Here is a 20,460-nt window from a genome sequence, read left to right on the forward strand (position 1 = left end):
GAGTTTGGGCCACCCAGCAGCTGGGCACGGGCTGGCTCAAGCCCGGTGGCCCAGGGATTGGCAGCAGCTGGGCAGGGAGGCTTTGGGGTGAGCAGGGCTGGGGCTGGGCTCCTTTACCCTCTGCCCCCTCCGTTTTGGCTTCCCCTGTTTCTCAACTGATCTTGGTTTGGGTGTGAGACAGGAACAGAGCAGGAGAAAGCCCAGGAGAGCTGAACTGAGCTGGGCCAGCAGTGCTGCTCCCTCTGGGCACACCCACACCCTGTCCCTGTGCCGAGGGGCTGTGGGTGCCCAGCACCCTGCCCAGCCCTGCCACCCATCCGGCCAGGGCTTGGCACTGAGGGTGGGGTGTGGGAACCCGTGGAAGAGCAGCACTCTGGGCTTTGTGGGGCTTTTCTCTGCTGTGCTGTTCCACAGTGGGATGTTCCCTGCAGGCTCCAGCCACGGTTTGGATCCCAAAATCCCATGGAGTGAGCCTGAGCTCAGCCTGGTGAGCACCAGCAGGGCCAGAGCTCCTGCCCAGGGAGTGCCCAGCTGTGCCCTGGGGATCCCTGGCATGGCTCAGGAGCAGCCCTGGTGCCAAGGAGCTGCCAGCCCCAAAAATCGCTGTGGGGTGGGGTGGGATCTCCACAGGCTGTGACAGCTCTGCAGCATCTCCCAGTGCTGGGACAGAAGGGCTTTGTGAGCTCCTGAGCACGGTGCCACTGGGCTTTTGTCCACCGGGGCACACAAACCCTCCCTGTGTGCAGTTGCATCATTAATTACACAAATGAGGCCCTTGTGCTTGGCAGCGATGCTCCGGAGCTGCTGGGGACAGCCCCTTCCCACTGGGATCAATATTTCCATTTACTGGTGTGAAATTCCCCTTTCAGCGTGCCAAGAACATCAATCATCACGTGCTGAGGGCTGGCAATGGAGTTTGCTGCTCCCTGGGGTTTGTGGCCAGGGCAGAGCCTATGGAGACACCTGGTCCCATCCACTTTGTAAACTGAGGAATTATTGAGGTGTCCAGGGCCAGGTGGGACAGGGGAAGGTGTCCCTGGACAGGAGCTAGATGGGCTTTAAACTCCCATCCATGCAGCTGATGAACTTAGGGAAACTAAAGCAAAAATCCCTTCAGCCACTGCACTGCACAGGCAGAGAAAGAAGACAAAACCCCATCATAATAACAATAATATTTATAATAATAATAATAATAATCTCTTCAGAAATCTCTATCCATAAACGAGGTATCCACAGCATTTTCAGCACCAGCCCTGACCCACAGCACCCTCAATCCTGCTGGATGGACTTTAGGAGTGAGAGAAGGGTGCCCAGGCCCTGCTGCCCCTGGGCAGGCAGGGAAGGGGCTGCCGGCACCACACCCTTAATGCCCTTTGCCACTGCCCCGGCACCCGCGGGGCTGCACCTTTTTAATTTCATCCCTTCAAAAATAGAACTCTCTGCAAGATGTCCCTGCAAGAGCCCCAGGCTCGCTCTCAGCCCTCCGAGTCGGTGTCGTGGCGCTGCCGGAGCCCGCGGGCCGGCGGGGAGCGGGTGCTGCTCCTCCTCCTGCCCTTCCTCCGCGGGGACGGGGGGCGGCCGCGGCCGTCCCTGCTCCGGCTGCGGCTCCGGCTGCGGCTGCGCCGCCGGGCGGGGCTCCGGCTCCGGCTGCGGCTCCGCTCGCTGCCGCTGCTCGAGGATCCCGTGCCGGATTCCGTGCGGTGCCGCCGCCGGCCGTGCTGCGGCGATTTCCTGCGGTGGTGCCTGCGGGGACAGCAATGACAGAGGAGACCCCAGTAAGGTGATTCTGGGGGTGAAAAGGGATTTTGGAAAGCCAGGAAATGCCAACGGGGCATCCTGATGCCAGCCTCTACCTCTTATCCCGATCCGGGGAAGAATCCGAGGATGATGGGGCAGCATCCTTCTTGGAATGTTTCTCCTTGTCCTTCTTCTTCTCCTTCTTGTGTTTCTTCTTTTTCTTGTTTTTTTTCTCCTTCTTTTTTTCCTTTTTGGATTTTTTGCTGCTCTCAGGTCTGCAGGATGGATCAAGCAATGAGAATCCCTGCACTGTGCATCCCTCTGGCTCCAAAACCTGATCCCCATCCCTTTTTCCAGGCACATCCCACCACATCCCTCCCCTGCCAAAGAGAAGCCCACAGAGGCTTTTGGGGATGATTCAGAGAGATGCAAAACAAGCCCAGTGCCACACAGAGCCATGGAAACATTTTGTAAAATATTTCTCATAAAAGCTAGGGTGTTTCTGGTGGTTTCCCACCAGAGTGAGAAAAGTCCTCACCGTTTCTCCTCCACCTTCTCCTCCTTTTCCTGCTTCTTCTTGGAGACAGATGTCTCTGGACTGCTGGAGACTCTCTGGTGCTAGGGTTGGAGAGGGGGAAAAATACAGAGTGAATCCACGAGCCCAGAGCTTGTAATTACAAGACAAAGGGTTTTTCTCTCTTTAAAAGTTAAACTTAGAAAAAAAATTAAATTATATCTGGGGGAAAATAGAATACCCTTAAACAGCTGCTTCCAACTGAAAGCCCCACAAATGACCTCTGTGCCAACAGGACACAGAAAACTCCTGCAGGTCTGTGCTACAATACCCAGGTGGTTTTTAGATGAAATATTCCAGGTGAGGGGCACTGCTTTTTGCCTTTTTCCATCTATTTTTGCCCCTTCCAAGGACAGTGTGACCGGCACCGTACCGTGAAGACCGAGAGCCCCATCTTGGCAGCCTCTCTGTCCTCCTTGGAGAGCATCACCCTGCCAGCACTGCCACTGCAGAGAGACCACAGGAAAAGGCATAAAACACTAAAATCAAACAAAACGTTCAGAAATTGGTGAGGGATCCTTCCCTGTCCTCACCTGGAGCTGCCCAGCCCCACCACCCGATCCACGTCCTTCTCGTCCCGCTCGCCGCCGTCCCTCTTGCACACCTCAGCCAGGTCCTGTGGGGAGGGGGGACAGTGTCCTGTGTGTGTCCCCAAAATCAGAGCCAGGGGACACTGGGGGGGTGTGTGGTGCCTCTGTTACCTCTTTGCTGAGGCCCGTGGGCTGCCTCTTCAAGCTCTTGTAGCCCCTGTAAACACAAGAGTAGGTGATCCGTGTGTGGGGACACGCAGCTGCTGGCTTTGGGGTTTCTGTGGGCTGGGGACTCACAGCGCTGCCATCATGGCCTCCTGCTCGGCCAGGCGGACTGCAGCCAGCTCCTCCTCCCGGGATAACGGGGGCCCCGTGTCCTTCTTGCCCTTGGCATACCAGGTCAGGTCCTTGCCCTTCTGCCACCGCCCCACCGGCGCCATCAGGGAGTTCCCTGTGGGGAACAGCGACCCCCCTCAGCATCACAGCACCCCAAAACCACACAGGGGACAGGCAGGGTGGGATCGGAGCAGGATCCGCCCTTACCCAGGTAATTCTCACGCTGTTTGTCTGTCTTGACATCCTCCCAGCTGAACTGGTCCTGGCCCCCCCGGACCCCGCCCCGGGAGGAGCCGAACATGGCGGGGCCGCACCCTGCAGGGGATTCGGGGGGTTCTGGAGACCTGCAACGAGATCAGCGCCGGGGTTACCCACTGCAGATCCTCCTGCAGCCCTGGGGGGGCTCCTCAAGGAGCAGGGAAGCAAATTTGGCCCCCCAGAGGTGAGTGGAGTAAGCAAAGGCTTTAGTGGGGGGGTCCCAGCCTGGGGGGAGGCTGCTGGGTGGGGAGGGAGGCTTAGGGCAGCCCCGAGGGGGTTCGTGGCCTTGGAGGTTTCAGAGTCTGGGGTGGTTCAGAGCCTCACGGAGGGTTTAGGGCCAGCAGCGGGGCAGTCACAGCTTGGGGGATTCACGCTCTGGGAAGGGGTTGCAGAGCAAGGAGGGTTCACAGCCTGTGGGGGACAGTTCGGGATTAGAAGTGGGAAGGCTCTGGGACTGCGAGGAGGTTGCAGGGTTGATAGAGGGTTTAAAGCCCGCATGGGGGTTCTGGGCTTCAAGGGAGAGGGTTCAGGGTCTAGGAGGGGTTCACAGCCCGGATGGGATGAACTGGAAAAAGGGATCATGGAGTGGCTGTACAGCCGGAGAAGAAGCTGCACGGCCCGGGCTGGGACATTACCCGGGGGAGAGTTTCAGGGTCTGGGAAGGGATTCAGGACCGGGGAAGCTGCAAGACCTGGACGCTGCCGGGCCTGAGGTGGGAGTCTGCCCGTGCCCGAGGCGTGTGAAAGCAGCTCGGGGCGGTTCCCTGCAGCCCGGGCCCCTCTGGTCACACCCAGAGCCCCCAAAATGCCAAAAATCCCCAAAATCCCCAAATCCCGAGGCCGCCCCCGCTCCCCTCACGCACCTCCGGCCGCCGAGCGCGCCCGCCCCGCCGCTACCACCGCGGGCACAGCCGGAGGGGGGCCGGACGGGCGGTACCACCGCGCCTCCCAGCGCGGGGGGAGCCCCGCAGAGCCGCACCAACACACACGGCTGGAATTGAACATTTTCATTTATACATTTATTTATACATTTAAACAATCCTGCTTTCAGCGCTTCACTTCTTCCAGAACTTCTTGTAGGTGTCCAGGTCGATGCCCTCGAAGGTTTCCTCCTCCTTGGCCTTAGGCTTGCTGGGGAATTGCCGGCGCAGACGAGCCCTGCGCTCGGCTTCGGGCAGCGTGTTGCTGTCCAGGGGCATCTGGGGACACGGGGGACACGGGATGAGACAGCGGGGACACAGTGTGACACCCCAAGGACACAGCATGACACCCCTAGGACATGGTGTGAAATCCCTGGGACATGGTGTGACACTCCCAGGACACAGGATGAGATCCCAGGGACACAGTGTGAGCTTCCAGGACATGGTGTAGAGCTTTGGGACAAGGCACGAGACTCGTGGGACATGGTGTGACATCCCTGGGACAGGGTGTGACACCCCCAGCACACAGTGTGAGATCCCAGGGACATGGTGTGGAGCCCTGAGACCTGGCATGAGACCCCTGGGACATGCTGTGACATTCCCCAGGGACAGGCATGAGTTCTTAGGACATGGTGTGAGATCCCAGGACACGGTGTGAAGCCTTGGGACAAGGCATGAGACCCCTGGGACATGGTGTGACATTCCCCAGGGACAGGCATGAGTTCTTAGGACATGGTGTGAGATCCCAGGACACGGCGTGAAGCCTTGGGACAAGGCATAAGACCCCTGGGACATGGTGTGAGATTCTCCTGGGACACGGTGTGACACCCCCAGGACACGGTGTGACACCCCCAGGACATGGTGTGAGACCCCTGGCACATGGTGTGAGATTCTCCTGGGACACAGTGTGACACCCTCAGGACACGGTGTGACACCCCCAGGACACGGTGTGAGACCCCTGGGACATAGTGCGACACCCCCAGCACGCAGGGTGCAATCCCAGTGACACGCTGTGACCTCCCAGGCCCCAGGACAGGCTGTGAACCCCCTGAACCACACCCTGAGCCCCCTGGGGACACACCCCAAGCCCTTGTGACCCCCCTGCTCCCAGCCTGTCACTGTCCCCGTACCATGAGGATCCTCTTGGGCTCTCCGTAGCGCAGGCGCACGGTGGAGCCGTCGGTGCTGACGAGCAGCATGGGGTACAGGCGGCCGTAGCGCTGCCGCTGCAGGTGCCCGATGGCCGCGCGGTTGGAATTGCTGCGGGTGCAGGCACAGAGCGGCGGCCGGGGCCGGGCCAGGAGGCGCAGGGCACTGTGGGGAAAGGGCCGGTGTCACCGTGAGGGTGACAGGCTGGTGTCACCGGGAGGGTGATGGAGCTCTGGCCCATGTCACCATGAAGGTGACAGGAGCTCACACTGGGTGTCACCGTGAGGGTGACGGGAGCTCACACCAGGTGTCACCGTGAGGGTGACGGGAGCTCTGCCAGGTGTCACCGTGAGGGTGAAGGGAGCTCACACCGGTGTCACCGTGAGGGTGACGGGAGCTCACACCGGGTGTCGCCATGAACTCACAGCTGGTGTCACCTGTGAGGGTGAAGGGAGCTCACACCGGGTGTCACCGTGAGGGTGACGGGAGCTCTGCCAGGTGTCACCGTGAGGGTGACAGGAGCTCACACCGGGTGTCACCGTGAGGGTGACGGGAGCTCTGCCAGGTGTCACCATGAGGGTGGCAGGAGCTCTGCCAAGTGTCACCGTGAGGGTGACGGGAGCTCCATCGGGCCGTTCCCGGCGGGAGAGCCGCCGCTGCCCCACGGGCACCCCGCGCTCACCTCAGCGCACCGCTGGCCGCCATCGCAGCCCGGCTGTGAGGGACGGGTCCGGCACACGGAGGAAGGGACACAGCCTGGGGACACTCTGGGGACAAGGAAAGGTGCTGCAGTGGTTGTGAGGTGACACCGCAGTGTCGCCATCGCTGTGAAGCTTCCACATCCTCCCCCCAGCACGGGGCAGCCCTATGACAGCTCCGGCCACGCTGTGGCTCCCCCCGCTCCCGCAATGGTTCAGCCCCGTGTACTCCCCACCCCTCTCCATGGTTCAGCCCAACCACGTCCCCCTGCCCAGCCATGCGTCAGTTCCATGACAGCTCCCCCCTCTCTCCGTCATGGTTCAGTCCCATCATGCTTCCCCCCCACAACCACCTTGGTTCAGCCCTCCCACCTCTCTCCAACCATGGTTCCCCCCATTCCCGCCATGGTTCAGCCCAACCACATCTCCCCCTGCCCAGCCATGCGTCAGTTCCATGACAGTTCCCCCCTCTCCCCGTCATGGTTCAGCCCACCACGGTTCAATCCCATCATGCCTCCCCCCCACAACCCTCCCGCCTCTCTCCAACCCCACTATGGCTCCCGCCACCGCACCGTGCTTCGGCCCAACACCGCCCCCTCTCCGCCCTGCCGTGGTTCATTCAACATTGCTCCTTCCGTTCTCCCCTAACTCCCCCCTCCACCACAGCCCTGCAGGTGCTGTCCCCCCTCCCACCATCATGGTTCAGCCCCTCTCTCACCCCCCCGCCCGGCGCTCCGCGTGGTCCGTCCCGCCGCCCCTCACTCACGTGACGGCGCGCTCCCTCCCCGCCGGGCCCCGCCCCCTTGGTGACGTCAGGCGCGCGGCGGTGGCGGCGGGCGCGCGCGGGGGCTGCCGGGAGCGCCCCCCCCATCCCCTCATGATCCTCGGGCGGATGCGCGGGGCGGGGATCGCCCGGGCGGGTGAGCGGGGATGGGGCTGGGGCTCGCATCCTCACGGGGAACGCGGCCTGAGGGGCACGGCCGGCCACAGGGGCCGTGGACAGAGGGGGTCCAACCAGCCCGAGCAGCTCCGTCACTCACAGGGGTCCTGGGCTGAGTGGCCTCGGGGCGTTCAGCCCCTCACGGAGGGCTTGCCATGAGGAGTCCTGGCCGGCTCTGGGGTTCTCAGTCCCTCATAAGGACCCTTCGCTGAAGGGGCCCAACCTGCCTTGGGTGCCGAGCTCCTCACGGGGTTCTTCTGCCGAGGGGTCCCGGGGTGCTCAGCCCGTCTTGGGGGCTCTGCTTTGAGGCGTCCTGGCTGGTCTTGGGGGCTCTGCATTGAGGAGCCCTGGCTGGCTTGGGGGCTCTGCATTGAGGAGCCCTGGCTGGCCTTGGGGGCTCTGCATTGAGGAGCCCTGGCTGGCTTGGGGGCTCTGCATTGAGGAGCCCTGGCTGGCTTGGGGGCTCTGCATTGAGGAGCCCTGGCTGGCCTTGGGGTGCTCAGCCCCTTTTGGGGGCCCTGCATTGAGGAGCCCTGGCTGGCCTTGGGGTGCTCAGCCCCTCACAAAGGCCTTGGGCTGAGGGGTCCCAGCTGGCCCCGGGCTGCTGAGTGCCCCATGGGACACTGAGGTACCGACCTGGCTGTGCTGACCCCCTGCATGATCCCCCCACGCAGCCCTGGGGAGGCTGAGCTGCCCCTGCTCTGTCCCGTGTTAGCCGTGTGGGATGGCTGAGGGGGTGGCACAGGTCACAGCCCCGCGGGGCTGTCCCCAGGCTGGCTGTGTGCCCTTGCCACCATCCACACGGGGTCCCCATGGCTGAGCTGCTCCGGGGTGGCTCCGAGGTGTCCCTGCTTGGATAAACCACACAGAGATGTGCTTGTGGGATTTTTGGGGTTAGAGGGCTTTAGGGACGAGCATCCTCCAGGTGTGCTGAAACAAACGTGTGGGGATGGTAAAAGCACACCTGTGTGAGCTTCACCTCTCTGGAGGTTTTATCCTCCTGGTGGGCTCTGGTTTACAGGAGGACATGGGAATAATGGGCTTGGAGCTCCCTGATTTCTGCAGTGACCTCGAGCAAGTGCAGCATCACCATCCCCTGCAAGCCAGGCTGCAGCCAGTGGAGAGGCTAATTAGTGCTTTGTAGGTAATTATTTGCAGGAAAAAGGTGGCTGAGCTCCAGCTCTGCACTGCTGTGGGATGCTCTGCTCCTCACAGAACCACAGGGTGGGAGAAGCTGGAGGGTTGGAACCTCCCTGCAGATGATTCCCTGTCACAGCAGGAGCTCTCTCCCTTTTTGGAACCTGTCCCAGATCTACAGGGGTGGCACTTTTATAACAAACCTGCTAAAAATAGGGGCTGGGATTATAATCCTAATCCAGGAGACATTTCTCAAGGCTCCAGGGAAACCGTGCTTTAATCTTCTTTTCTTCTTCATAAGGTGGCTTTGCCTTCCCTGTAAAGCCTCTCTGCTAATCAGTTTTAATTTGTTTAACTCTTGTGATGTCTGTCCTTTGCTCCCCTGGTGAGGTAAAATCCAGGGTGACTTTAGCAGCACAAGCAGACCAGGAGCCATTCCTTGCCTTGGGGACACCCTCCTGTCACCACCTCTGCAGCCCAGAGGGGTTTTGTGTGGCTCAGGAGATAATTCAGGCCCAGGAGATAATTAATATTGTTAATTAGTTGGGCTGTTCTCTTGCTGGCCAGCTCTGCAGTGGTTTTGGTAGATTAGGCTGGATCCCAGCTCATTTTTAGGAAACCCTCTGTGCTGGATATTTGCAGATTGGCTGCTCTGAAAATGCCAAAATCTGGGGAAATAAAAGGGGGGAATAAAAAAAGGGGGAATAAAAAATTGAGCTTCTGCCTAAAATAAATACATTTTGTGACATTCCTGCTGCAGCCAGCTTGGAAATGTGATGCACCAATGCATTCCTGGAACCAAACAAAGAGAAAAAAGCCCCATATCCACCAGATCTGGGGTTTGGGGGGGGTTTCTTGTTGCTTCCTTGTGGGTTTTGAGGGCTGTGGTGTTTGGGGAGCAGGGAGTGGGGGCAGGGACATTGTGGCTGCTCCATCCCAGTGTCCCTGCCATGGCAGGGCTGGCACTGGCTGAGCTTTGAGGTCCCTTCCAGCCCAAACCATTCTGGAATTCTGTGAAATCCCCAGTTTGCCAGTGGGATTCCATGAGCATTGAAATGCCTTTTGTTCCCTCTCAGTTTCCTTTGCAGATCTGCAGCCAGGGAAGGGATTCACAAGGGAGGCAGGAGGAAACACCTGCAAGTCTTCAGGTTTATTTTTAGCTGTTTTGAAAGAAGTGAGACGTGATCACTGCCCAGGTGCCTTTTCTCTTAGCTGGGGGTGTGCTGGGGAAGGAAAAGGGGGTGAGGTGGAGGAGAGGGTCCCGCTGAGGGAGTGGTTTGAGGAGGAGGAGTTTTCCTGTCGTGGAGCTGTGTGCTCCAAAGGAAGAGCAATGTTCCTGCAGAAGCAAAGTGCCTGAAGTGCTCCAGGCTGGATGGAGCTTGGAGCAGCCTGGCCTGGTGGGAATTCTCCTTGTCCATGGCAGGGCTAGATGTGGAATAGATGCTCTGGAAGGTCCCAACACAAACATTCCAGGATCCTACACAGACAAAACCCTCGTGCATGCAGGGCCAGGAGCAGCTTTGCTGTTGCCACAATCCCACCCCAGCCAGGGCTGGCACCCCTCACCTTTTGGGGGTGCTGCTGCAGCTTTGGCAGCCCGGAGAGCAGAGCGGAGGAGGAAGCAGGGGGAGATTAAAGCTCGGCAGGGTTGTTCTCATTGGCCACCTTCGAATGGCAGCTGGTTAATGAAGGCTTTAGGAGCTCACAAATAGCCCAGCTCTGCCCCCAGGAGCCTGTGCTGCTGCCTCTGCTTTCCTTGGCTGGAAAGGAGCACAAGGAAAGGTAAGGATGGGCTGGAGCCTCTCCCAGCCCCCTCCCCACTGTCTGGGGTTCAATGATTGGAAGTGATTTGGGCAGCTTTGAATTTCTGCTGGTGTTTGCTAAGGGCAGGTGAAACTTTGGGGGAAATGAAGGGAAAGCTCTTTTCCTTCTGGCTGGGATCTGGGACTGGGATTTGTGGAAGGGAACCTGGAAATCCATGACACCCCAATGTCACTTTTGGGGTGCTTGTAGAAGCTGGTGTGTGATGGAGAGCGTTGTTTGGGGCAGATGTGTTGTGAAGGCTGAAGGGATGAATTTGTGTCCATGAATTTCCAGGGAATGCTGAGGGCTCACCTGGTGGATGATGTGGGACAGAGAGAAGAAAATGCTTTGGGTGACTGCTCTGCAAGCACTGAGTAGCATTTCCCTGGTGCTTTCTTTTGGTATTGACCATTTAGGCAAAACCTGTGTTTTTTTGGAAATTACAGACGTTTAAAGACCAAGGGGATGGTAGGAAAGCCCCCAAAGAACTTCTAGAGTTTGTTCAACCTTCTGGTTTTGGGGTGATGGAGCCTAATCGGGCACTGTGGTGATGGGATTGGTCCTCTCAAGGTTTCATCTCAGAGGGCACTGAGCAAAACCAAAAAAAGACGAATAAAGGAATTTCTTTATGGATGATAATCGCCCGTGGGTGTTTCACTGCCCACGCTGCCGCTGCGGCACCTCCCGATGCTCTGTGCCTTAAACCCCGCCCGGGATGAGCTGCGGTGAGCCGAGGCTCCTCGGGAGCAGAGAGAAGCTGTGTAATTCAGTCTCCGCGCCGTGCTGCCCCAGGCAGGAGGAGGAGGAGCGGGGATTCAGGGCTGCGAACGCGGGGTCAGCGGGAGGGAGCCCGGCGGGATTACCGGGCCGCGCTGGTGAGACAGCACCGGGCTTAAGGCTGCTTGGAAAGTGATGTGTAAGGTCAGGGTGACATTGCTGTGAGCTCACTGAAAATGGAAAGGCTTTATCTGCTGCCTCCCCAGGCCACACCCAGCCCGCAGGCTGAGGAAATGATTTTAGTGCTTGCTGAAACTGAAATGGGAAGAGCTTCTTTGATTCCTTCCACTCTCACCATCGCTTCTGGTTTGGAAACTGCTGATGGATGAGGGTCCCTGTGGTCCCCCCACACCTTTAAACAGCATTTCTTCTTTTGCACGTGTGGATAATTCAACTTTCCTTCTCTCCAGAGACACAGGAATGTGAAAACTCCCGTTGCTTTCCTCTCCCCTTTTTCCTCTCCCCTTTTTCCTCTCCCCTTTTTTTCCTCTCCCCTTTTTTTCCTCTCCCCTTTTTTTCCTCTCCCCTTTTTTTCCTCTCCCCTTTTTTTCCTCTCCCCTTTTTTTCCTCTCCCCTTTTTTTCCTCTCCCCTTTTTTTCCTCTCCCCTTTTTCCTCTCCTGTTCTGTGTGGCCCCAGGCTGCATTTTTTCCACCAGTACCAGGAACTGATCTCTGGATCTCTTTCTTTTTTACCATGAAACACCTGCAGAGGGAGTTGGTGCTTCAGGAAATGTGGGAATAAATCCCCGCGACTGTTGATGGCAGTGATTTCACCTGAGTTCAGATGATGTTACAAGGGTTTGGTGATACAAAGTTTTACCTGCAAACTCTCTCCCTGTGAGAGGGAAGGGACTGGGATTGTACCTCTGTCCCATGATTCCAAATGCCACCAGGCACAAACAGGGTTTTGTCCTTTTTAGAGAGAGTTTTCCTTAGGATTTTGGTCCCAGTGAGACCCAGCTGTGATGGAAAACATCTGGCTTCAATCATCCCAGTTTAGTGGCAGCTAAATCCCAGTTCCCTCCTTCTTTGGGTTACATCCTATGAGTTTAACCTCAGTCTCTTGAGACATGTTTCTGCACTCCCAGTGCTTTTTATCAGCTCTGACCTTGTGATTTTGCATCATTTCAGCTTTTCCTGCATAAATTTGTGCCCAAGGGTAAAAGATTGGTGCTGTTTTCAGGGGCTGAGCACTCCTGGGAATCCACAGCTGCATTTTCATGGGTGTTTCTAAGCAGAGCCATTTCTCTGTCTGTCCCCAGTCATGCAGGGACCAAGGCCAGTGGTCCTGAGTGGCCCATCAGGTGCAGGGAAAAGCACTTTGTTAAAGAAACTGCTCAAGGATTATGAGAACATCTTCGGCTTCAGCGTCTCCCGTGAGTATCCAGGGCTGGGCCAGCTCTGAGCCTGCCTCTATTTATACCTAAATTCTGGTTTCTCATGGTTTGGCTGTGTCCCAGTCTGTCTGTGGGATCCTGGGGGTGTTTAAATTATTCAGGGCACCTTTTACTCCTGGTATTGAGTGGTGAGGCTAAGCTTTGTCTGGAGTAGCACCTTTCCAGGTTTAGTGACTCCCCACATCTCTGAACTCAGAGAGTAAACAAGATTCTTCTGAGTGATTCTTGACTGTGAAAGTAACAAAATTCCCCCCACATTTCTGCTTCAAAAGCCACTTGATTTTTTTCCATGGAGCTTTGTAAGGTGTTTTTAGGTCCATTTCCAAAATGTGTTTTAATGTCCCAACACTGTGTACTGCAAGTAAAATTGTGCTTTGAGATCTGGATTCCCTCCACCATGAAAGAGCAAATACTGGATGCTTAAAAACCTAATGGTAGGAGAAAAAAACCTTAAAATTATCCATTTTGTGTGTGTTATCCTATGTTCTGATTCAACTGCATCTCTAATCTCACTCCAAACTAAACCTTATTTTCTCCCAAATTGCCTCTTGGTAGAGATTTTTGCCTAGAAATCCATGTGCCACTTAGATCTTGGCATTTCTTTCATCCTGCATCATCTGTGGGTGATGTACAGAATTTACAAGGCTGTTTCTAATTTTTTTTGTTCTTCTTTTTTTCCCTGCAGACACCACAAGGCAGCCAAGACCTGGAGAAGTGAATGGCAAAGGTGAGCCTGTTGCAGTCAGGTCTGTCTCATTGGACTCTCCAAATAATTCAGGTTTTCATTGGGTCTGTTATTGGACTCTCCAAATAATTCAGGTTTTCAGTTGGGTCTGTCTCACTGAACTCTCCAAATAATTCAGGTTTTCAGTTGGGTCTGTCTCATTGGACTCTTCAAATAATTCAGGTTTTCAGTTGGGTCTGTCTCACTGAACTCTCCAAATAATTCAGGTTTTCAGATCTGGGTTCTCATTTTGGGCACTGTGCTCTGAACTTGGGTGATTTGATTTTGCAGAGTTCCAGGTGGTTCTGAGGAGGTTTCTCCAATGGCCGCTGCTTTGGGAAGTGCAGCTGCTTAATTAAATGGTTTTAGTTGTACTAATTGCTTGTGCCCAGCTGTTTTCTCATGTATTTGCATATTTAAGAAACAACCAAATGAGGTTTGTTCTTCATTTCCAGTGGCAGTTTTCCCTCTGAAGTGACAGGAAGGAATTTCAACAGAAGATAGAGAAATGTTCCTTTTTAATTAGCTTGGTTTTGATGTTCCCTTTTATCTCCCTGTCTCTCATCCCATTCTGGTCTTTAATTAGAAATCCTTTAACTGAAAGGCCTCACCATTCCTGCTCTAATGTGTCCCATACCTGGAGGCAAGGGAGGAGAAGTTCCCACTGCACCAGGAGTGGGAAAGGATGTGAAAAATGGGGTAGAGCAGCATTTTTGGCCACACAGAAAACTCCAGAAAGTTTTGAGCAGGTGTTTGGACAACTGGTGTGGAAGTAGAAAGTGAATCATTGTCTAAAACAGATTTTTAGTGTCTTCTCCCCCAAAAACCCACGGGTGTCATTTTGACCATGAAGTTTACCTTCAGAATGTTAATTTCTCTCCATTCTCCCTTCTCCAGATTATCACTTTGTGAGCAGAGAGGAAATGCAGAAGGAGATTGATGCTGGGGAGTTTATCGAGCACGCGGAGTTCTCCGGGAACATGTACGGGACAAGGTGGGTCAGGTGTCCCTGCCTGTGCCCCAGGGTCTCGAACATCCTTCCCAATCCAAACTATTCTGGGATGCTAGAAAATAAATTCAGAATCTCTCCAAGCCCCTGAGGATGATCCTGCCCAGATGTGGGAGAAATGGAGAGTTGAAGGAGAGTTGAGAAGTTCTCACCAATCCTTTCTGCTCCCTAAGTCAGCAGTGAGTTACAATAAATGATTTAAAAGCTTGAGGCAATTCCCCATGTTGGGGAAGAGAAATTGTCTTTGCAGCATATAAAAGCCATCACTTGAAAAACTAAGTGGAGAATTAAATGCCTCTTGTGACCCAGATGTGTGGTGGTGTTCACAGGGGTCCGAGGAAGAGATGAGGATCTGACTCCATGTTTCAGAGGGCTGATTTATTATTTTATGATATGACATTAAAACTATACTAAAGGATAGAAGAAAGGATTTCATCAGAAGGGTAGCTAAGAACAGAAAAATAAAGAATGATAACAAAGGTTTGGACAGAGAGTCCAAGCCAGCTGACTGTGATTGGCCATTAATCAGAAACAACCACATGGGCCAATCCCAGATGCACCTGTTGCATCCCACAGCAGCAGATAATCATTGTTTATATTTTGTTCCTGAGGCCTCCCAGCTTCTCAGGAGAAAAAATCCTAAGGAAAGGATTTTTCATAAAATGTGTCTCTGACACAGATGGGAGCATCCATGTCCATCCAGCATCCTTCAGCAGAGTCAGTGGATCTCTGGAGAGGGGAGTTCTCAGTGGGTTTGCTCTTCAGTGAAGATTATTTCCATATTTGTTACAGGATCCCAGGATAGTTTGGGTTGGAAGGGGCCTTTAAGATCTTCGAGTTCCAACCTCCTGCCATGAGCAGGGAACTTCTCTCCAGGTGGTGGAGCTGTGCCAAGGCAGGAGTTTATGGACATCCCACCCATCCCTGGGAGAGTCACACTGATCCATCCCCACAGCTTCCAGCATGGCTTTGCCAGCCTCTCCAGCAGGAGACAGCAGCTCCCTGCTCCACCCAGAGCAGTGACACTTGGAGCAACTCCTCATCAAGAGCAGAGCAGGCTCTGTCCTCTCCTGCCACAGTTTGGGGAGCCCTGTGAGGTTTCCCCGCTGCTGGAGGGGACACCCCAACCCTCCCTGTGTCACTGTCATGTTTTGTGAAAAATCCTTTGCCAGGATTTTTCTCCTGAGAAGCTGAGAAACTTCAGAAATGAAATGTAAGCAATAATTGTCTGATTGCTTGGAATGTGGTTTGGATGTTGCTCACCAACAGGTGCATCTTTGATTGGTTCCATGTGAATTGTTCTTAATTAATGACCAATCCCAGTCCAGCTGTGTCACTCTCTGGGTCTGTCATGGGTTTTTATTATTCATTCCTTTCCAGCCTTCTGGTGTCTCCTTTCTCTTTTAAGAGTGTAGTTTTAGTATATCATTTCTTTCAATATTATGTCTTATCATAAAATAATAAATCGGCCTTCTGAAATGGAGTCAACATTCCCATCTCTCACCTCCTCCTGGGGACCCACAACAATTAATAACCACACCCCTGTGTCACAGACATCTTTTATGAAAAATCCTTTTGCCTGGATTTTTCTCCTGAGAAGCTGAGAGGCCTCAGAAATGAAATGTAAGCAATGATTATCTGCTGCTGTGGAATGCAACAGGTGCATCTGGGATTGGTCTCATGGGGTTGTTTCTAATTAATGGCCAATCACAGTCAGCTGGCTCGGACTCTGGTCAGTCACAAGATTCCATTTCTATTCCTTGGTAGTCTTCTGATGAAATCCTTTCTTCTATCCTTTAGTATGGTTTTAATATAATATAGATCATAAAATAATAAACCATCCTTCTGCAACATGGAGTCAGATCCTCATCTCTTCCCTCCTCCTGTGAGCGCTGTGAACACGCCCTCACCCCCGGGCTCTCTGACCCTTCCCTGTGTGCTGTGTCCCCAGTAAAGGAGCTGTGCAGGCCGTGCAGGCCCAGAACCAGATCTGTGTCCTGGACATCGACATCCAGGGCGTGAGGAACATCAAGAGGACGGAGCTGAACCCCATCTACATCTCGGTGCAGCCGCCCTCCATCGAGATCCTGGTGAGCGCCCGCCTTGCTTTGCCGGTAGCGCTTAGAGGTAATCAGCAGCCACGGCTCCCCTCTGCAGGGCCCTGCTCCAGCTGGGAACACATGTCGGTTTCTCGGCTGTTTAGGTGGCCTGGAAAGGCCCGGGGTGGCCTTGGGCAGCCCGCGCTCCAAAGGACGAGAAGAGGCTTCTGATCTTTTCTCGGTCTCTCGGTGTTTATTAATTGTTTATCTAAAAGATTTTCTCTTGGCCCGACAGAGTCTGCACAGCAGCCAGCCATGAGCACACTGAGAGCCCTCGGGGCGGTCACCTATCTTTATACTCGAAATTACGTATACAATATTTATCAATTTTCCCCAATACCTTTTACCCTTGTTAACCAGTGCACTTTTAGTAATAACCAATCCCAAAGTGCCACCATCACCACAGAAGATGGAGGCCAAGAAGAAGAAGAAGAAGGACAGGACACGCCCCAATTCCTCCATCTTACTTCTTTAGACCCCCCTGTACAGAAATCCTAAACCCTGTGTTCACACTCTAATTAACCCATCCCTTCACCATTCACCCAGTGAAATCCTCCCATCCTCATACAGGTGTCATCTCCCGTGCAGGATCAAAGTCCAGCCCCAGACACTTCTGGCAACATTCCAGGACTCCCGAGCCCCCCAAGGGTGGTCTCGGCCACTCTGCACCTCAGTCCTGAGGTGCTGAGATCCCACAAACACATTCCAAACAAATCCCTGTAGGAGTGTGCCACGGAGTGACAAAACTGGCCTTTGTCCCCTCAAAAAGAAAAGAAGCCCAGAAGTTTCTTTTCTCAATTAGGTACAAAGACATCTCATAGGTTTAGTGGACTTTACCTCAAACTTAAGGATAGCTCATTGGACAGGAGCCAACAAGTCCTGCCTGGGCAATTTACTAGAAAAAGAGGGGAACAAAGCAACTAATGGCTTCTGTGAGGTGTTTTATCAGGAGCAAGAACCTCTGGCACTTGGCTCAGTTTTTCTCTGTTTGTTATCTTGCCTTTTATTAAACCTTTTTGTTTCCAACACTCCCACAGAAGCCATCCTGCTGATTTTATGCCTCCAAGGGTAGCTGTGCTATCTTGGGTGTGTTATAGAGCTTTTGAGACCTGGATCAAGGAGGCCACTATAACATATCTCCACCCAGCCCAGCTCCCCAGCCTCTGGCTCTCAGGGATAAATCTTCCTGTGGTTTGTTTTTTGAGTCCTTCCTCAATGTTTTCCACACCTTATGAACTCCATTGCAGCATGGCCAGTCTTTAATTAATTGTGCTTCATGCTGTGCTGAGACTTGCCTCCACAGTTAAAATGAAACCCAGGGAGGCTGGTTCTGTGCAGCACCCTAAATTCTGCCCCTCTGTCTTGCCCTGTGTAAGTGATTGCAGTGGGACTCTTGCAGCAGTGGAATCACTGTCGTGGTTCAGAGAGGGATGAGGCCACATGAGGACAACTCCTGACTCTGCCCTCTTGCTCTCAGTACATCAGGCAGGCTCTGTTTCTCGTTGAGTTTGTGGAGGAGGAAGCCAGCAGCACCAGATGCCAGAGCCCAGCAGAGAGATCTCATTTCCAGCAGTACCTGGAAAAATAAATAAATGAGAGGGAGGTAAAGGCAACCCGGGACCCTGAACTGTGGGTAGGAGATCTCGAGCCCAGTTTGGCCACTGGTTTGCACTGGGCTGTGAGTGAGGCCCCTCAGTCACCCTTTGCAGGGTGTTCTCACAGACAGCACTGCCTGAGGGTGGGGGTGGTTTGTGCCTGCAGCTCTCAGAGCTCTCATCCCCTTCGTGTCTCTGTCCTGTAGGAGAAACGGCTCCGGGACCGACAGACGGAGACAGAGGAGAGTTTACAGAAACGTCTGAGTGCAGCCCGCGTGGACCTGGAGCTCAGTGAGTCCTTGCAGGGCTGCCTGGGGGGTTTGGGAGCTGCTTCTGCTGGGAGCAGCTGATTTGTGCTCTCCAGCAGCGCTGGCAGGGCTTGCCATGAGCTGACTTGGATCACTGCTGCAGTTCCCCCTGCAGTTCCTTGGGGCTGCTTGGCAGAGCAGTTCATTAGCAGCAGCTGATCTAATAATAATACTAAAAAATCTTATTAAAATGCCATGGGGCTTTGTGCATGAGAGCTGACACAGGGAAGAAAAATTGTCCTCTAACTCTGTCCTCATCTCCTTCCCCAGGTAAAGAGCCTGGGCTGTTCGACCTGGTCATCATTAATGATGATTTAGAAAAGGCCTATTCTGAACTGAAGGAGGTGCTGCTGGAGGTGAGTGAGTCCTTGGGGATTTTCCCACCTCATTCCTGGCCCAGGCAGGTGAGTGTCTGTTCTCAGGCAGCCACAGAAATGTCACCTCATCCCACACCTGCTCTGCTTTGAGCTGCTGAGAGACAGGCTGAGTACAAGTGATGGATCAGGGAGGGGGAAATTAATCCAACACAATCCTGACTTGGGGCAAAATAAACACCCCTGGATGACAGAGAAGGGGATTCCTATTTCTGGAGCTTCCAAGTCAAACCTTGCCCTGTCCCTAAGGGTGAACTCAGAGCTTGGTTCTGGGATGTCATGAACTGGTCTGAGTTGTTGGTTGTCACCATGATATTTTCTGAAAAATCCCTTTGCCAGGATTTTTCTCCTGAGAAGCTGAGAACCCTCAGAAACGAAATGTGAACAATAATTATCTGATTGCTTGGAATGTGGTCTGGAGGTTTCTTACCAACAGGTGCATCTTTGATTGGTTCCATGTGAATTGTTTTTAATTAATCACCAATCCCAGTCCAGCTGTGTCACTCTCTGAATCTGTCACGGGTTTTTATTATCATTCCTTTCTAACCTTCTGATGTCTCCTTTCTTTTTCTTTAGTGTAGTTTTAGTATAGCATTTTCATATAATATAAATATAATATGAATATAAATATAATATGAATATAAATATAATATAAATATAATATGGATAAAAATATGAATATGAATATAAATATAAATACAATACAAATATAATATACCTATAAATATAGCATATATCAACCTTCTGAGAACTTGGACTCAGATTCTCATCTCTCACCTCATCCTGGGACCCACAGTTGGTCGCTCCTGGTCTCCTAAGCTGTGACACCAAGAGCTGTTTCCCCAAGAGTGGCAGATCCTCAGCCTCTTTCCTGATCTTTCCTGCAGGAAATCAAGAAGACTGAAGAATCCAGGAAGTCCTGAGCTGGCCCTGCCTGGCCGTTTGGATTTTGCACATCATTCCCGAAGCACGTCGCAGCGTTTTATTCCAAGAGACATTCCCTGTAGGCTGCTCCTACCCCCAACTCTCCCTAGGATGTTTATATTAAAAGGAAAGAAAAGAAAACCTGGTCGTGCTTGTGCTTCTGTTCACTGCCTGCTCAGCACGTGCTCCCTCAGGTTTGTACCTCTGGGTTCTTTGGGAGCTGCCCAAGGGCTGAGCCCCTCTGGAAGGCAGCAATAAATCCCTTTTCCTAGGGGGAATCCTCTGCATCCAGTAACTCTTGCTTGTGCAGCTCTTGTTCTGAGACCTAGAGAGCTTTGCACTTCATTTCCCAAGTTTTCTGTAGCTTTTTTTGATGTTTTCATGAAGCTTCCAAGCCCTTCAGTCCCTCCAGCAGAACATATCCTGAGTGTCCTTGGGTTGGTTTCTCACACTGAAAACAGTGGGGACAAGCTGGGAGGGCTGGGGGTGTTCCCTGCAGAGGAGAAGCTCCAGGGAGAGCTTTGAGCAACTGGAGGGGCTCCGGGAGAGCTGGGGAGGGACTGGGGACAAGGCATGGACAGGACACAGGGAATGGCTCCCACTGCCAGAGGGATATTGGGAAGGAATTCCTGGCTGGGAGGGTGGCAGGCCCTGGCACAGGTGCCCAGAGCAGCTGAGGCTGCCCCTGGATCCCTGGCAGTGCCCAAGGCCAGGCTGGACAGGGCTTGGAGCAGCCTGGGACAGTGGAAGGTCCCTGCCCATCCAGGGATTGGAGCAAGATGGGCTTTGAGGTTCCTTCCATCCCAAACCCTCGTGTGCTTCCCTTCCATGGAATGACCACACTCTGTCCTAGAGAGGGTGACTTCAGCTGCTTCCCCCCAAACCCCATGGCCCACTGGGCCCTGCAGTGCCAGGCTGGGATATTTTCTTACCCAAGAGCAGGTTTGTACCTAAACACTCCATTTTGGGTTTCATCCTCTCCACATCCCATCCCTCTGCAGCACCTCTTGCTCCAGGTCATCTCCAAACCTCCATCCTCCACTTTATGGGGACAACAAGCAGAAACTCTCCTTGGGCCACCCTTTCAGTACCTCACATTCACATCCATGACTTCATGATTATTTTGCTCATTTAGCTTTCTCAGACTGCTTTGATACATCTTTCCTAGAAAT

At 53.7% G+C, this 20,460-nt stretch overlaps 3 protein-coding genes across 8 annotated transcripts; 1 reads left to right on the forward strand and 2 right to left on the reverse strand.

Annotated features, from left to right (window-relative positions):
• Positions 1 to 1,157: 1,157 nt before the first annotated feature.
• C1H1orf35 (chromosome 1 C1orf35 homolog) lies at positions 1,158 to 4,317 on the reverse strand. 2 transcript variants are annotated; one of them, XM_063176271.1, is made up of 9 exons: positions 4,298 to 4,317; positions 3,385 to 3,521; positions 3,139 to 3,292; positions 3,013 to 3,058; positions 2,845 to 2,927; positions 2,685 to 2,757; positions 2,276 to 2,355; positions 1,854 to 2,012; positions 1,158 to 1,743 (listed from the first exon to the last, which is right to left on the reverse strand). In XM_063176271.1, exons 2-9 carry the CDS (start codon positions 3,476 to 3,478, stop codon positions 1,476 to 1,478), a joined length of 957 nt encoding a protein of 318 aa, XP_063032341.1. In that variant the 5' UTR covers positions 3,479 to 3,521; positions 4,298 to 4,317; the 3' UTR covers positions 1,158 to 1,475. The 2 variants fall into 2 exon arrangements, with proteins under 2 accessions (XP_063032341.1, XP_063032335.1); XM_063176265.1 differs by lacking the exon at positions 4,298 to 4,317 and adding an exon at positions 4,127 to 4,229.
• A 121-nt stretch (positions 4,318 to 4,438) lies between these two features.
• On the reverse strand, positions 4,439 to 6,998 carry MRPL55 (mitochondrial ribosomal protein L55). 4 transcript variants are annotated; one of them, XM_063169399.1, is made up of 4 exons: positions 6,968 to 6,998; positions 6,186 to 6,270; positions 5,485 to 5,668; positions 4,439 to 4,633 (listed from the first exon to the last, which is right to left on the reverse strand). In XM_063169399.1, exons 2-4 carry the CDS (start codon positions 6,206 to 6,208, stop codon positions 4,490 to 4,492), a joined length of 351 nt encoding a protein of 116 aa, XP_063025469.1. In that variant the 5' UTR covers positions 6,209 to 6,270; positions 6,968 to 6,998; the 3' UTR covers positions 4,439 to 4,489. The 4 variants fall into 4 exon arrangements, with proteins under 4 accessions (XP_063025469.1, XP_063025380.1, XP_063025552.1 ...); XM_063169310.1 differs by having other exon boundaries at positions 6,920 to 6,983; XM_063169482.1 differs by lacking the exon at positions 6,968 to 6,998 and adding an exon at positions 6,774 to 6,788.
• Positions 6,999 to 7,027: 29 nt separating this feature from the next.
• Positions 7,028 to 19,429, forward strand: GUK1 (guanylate kinase 1). 2 transcript variants are annotated; one of them, XM_063169712.1, is made up of 8 exons: positions 7,028 to 7,121; positions 12,121 to 12,234; positions 12,941 to 12,982; positions 13,877 to 13,973; positions 15,940 to 16,078; positions 17,889 to 17,973; positions 18,261 to 18,346; positions 19,252 to 19,429. In XM_063169712.1, the coding sequence occupies exons 1-8, from the start codon at positions 7,079 to 7,081 to the stop codon at positions 19,285 to 19,287; spliced, it is 642 nt and encodes a 213-aa protein (XP_063025782.1). In that variant the 5' UTR covers positions 7,028 to 7,078; the 3' UTR covers positions 19,288 to 19,429. The 2 variants fall into 2 exon arrangements, with proteins under 2 accessions (XP_063025782.1, XP_063025693.1); XM_063169623.1 differs by lacking the exons at positions 7,028 to 7,121; positions 19,252 to 19,429 and adding an exon at positions 10,936 to 10,956 and having other exon boundaries at positions 15,940 to 16,115; positions 18,261 to 18,350.
• Positions 19,430 to 20,460: the final 1,031 nt, after the last annotated feature.

Source organism: Melospiza melodia, chromosome 1 (assembly GCF_035770615.1).
Source record: "Melospiza melodia melodia isolate bMelMel2 chromosome 1, bMelMel2.pri, whole genome shotgun sequence".
NCBI lineage: Eukaryota > Metazoa > Chordata > Aves > Passeriformes > Passerellidae > Melospiza > Melospiza melodia.

What these genes read in the sequence shown, in the direction of transcription:
- MRPL55 (XM_063169399.1), bottom strand. Translation starts at nt 6,208, where the DNA reads ATGGCGGCCAGCGGTGCGCTGAG. An exon ending in GCGGCCAGCGGTGCGCTGAG is followed by an intron (nt 5,669 to 6,185) that starts GTGAGCGCGGGG and finishes CTTTCCCCACAG; the next exon opens with TGCCCTGCGCCTCCTGGCCC. An exon ending in AGCCCAAGAGGATCCTCATG is followed by an intron (nt 4,634 to 5,484) that starts GTACGGGGACAG and finishes CCGTGTCCCCAG; the next exon opens with ATGCCCCTGGACAGCAACAC.
- GUK1 (XM_063169712.1), top strand. Translation starts at nt 7,079, where the DNA reads ATGATCCTCGGGCGGATGCGCGGGGCGGGGATCGCCCGGGCGG. An exon ending in GGCGGGGATCGCCCGGGCGG is followed by an intron (nt 7,122 to 12,120) that starts GTGAGCGGGGAT and finishes GTCTGTCCCCAG; the next exon opens with TCATGCAGGGACCAAGGCCA. An exon ending in CTTCGGCTTCAGCGTCTCCC is followed by an intron (nt 12,235 to 12,940) that starts GTGAGTATCCAG and finishes TTTTCCCTGCAG; the next exon opens with ACACCACAAGGCAGCCAAGA.
- C1H1orf35 (XM_063176271.1), bottom strand. Translation starts at nt 3,478, where the DNA reads ATGTTCGGCTCCTCCCGGGGCGGGGTCCGGGGGGGCCAGGACCAGTTC. An exon ending in GAGGCCATGATGGCAGCGCT is followed by an intron (nt 3,059 to 3,138) that starts GTGAGTCCCCAG and finishes TTGTGTTTACAG; the next exon opens with GGGCTACAAGAGCTTGAAGA. An exon ending in GAGAAGGTGGAGGAGAAACG is followed by an intron (nt 2,013 to 2,275) that starts GTGAGGACTTTT and finishes TCCATCCTGCAG; the next exon opens with ACCTGAGAGCAGCAAAAAAT.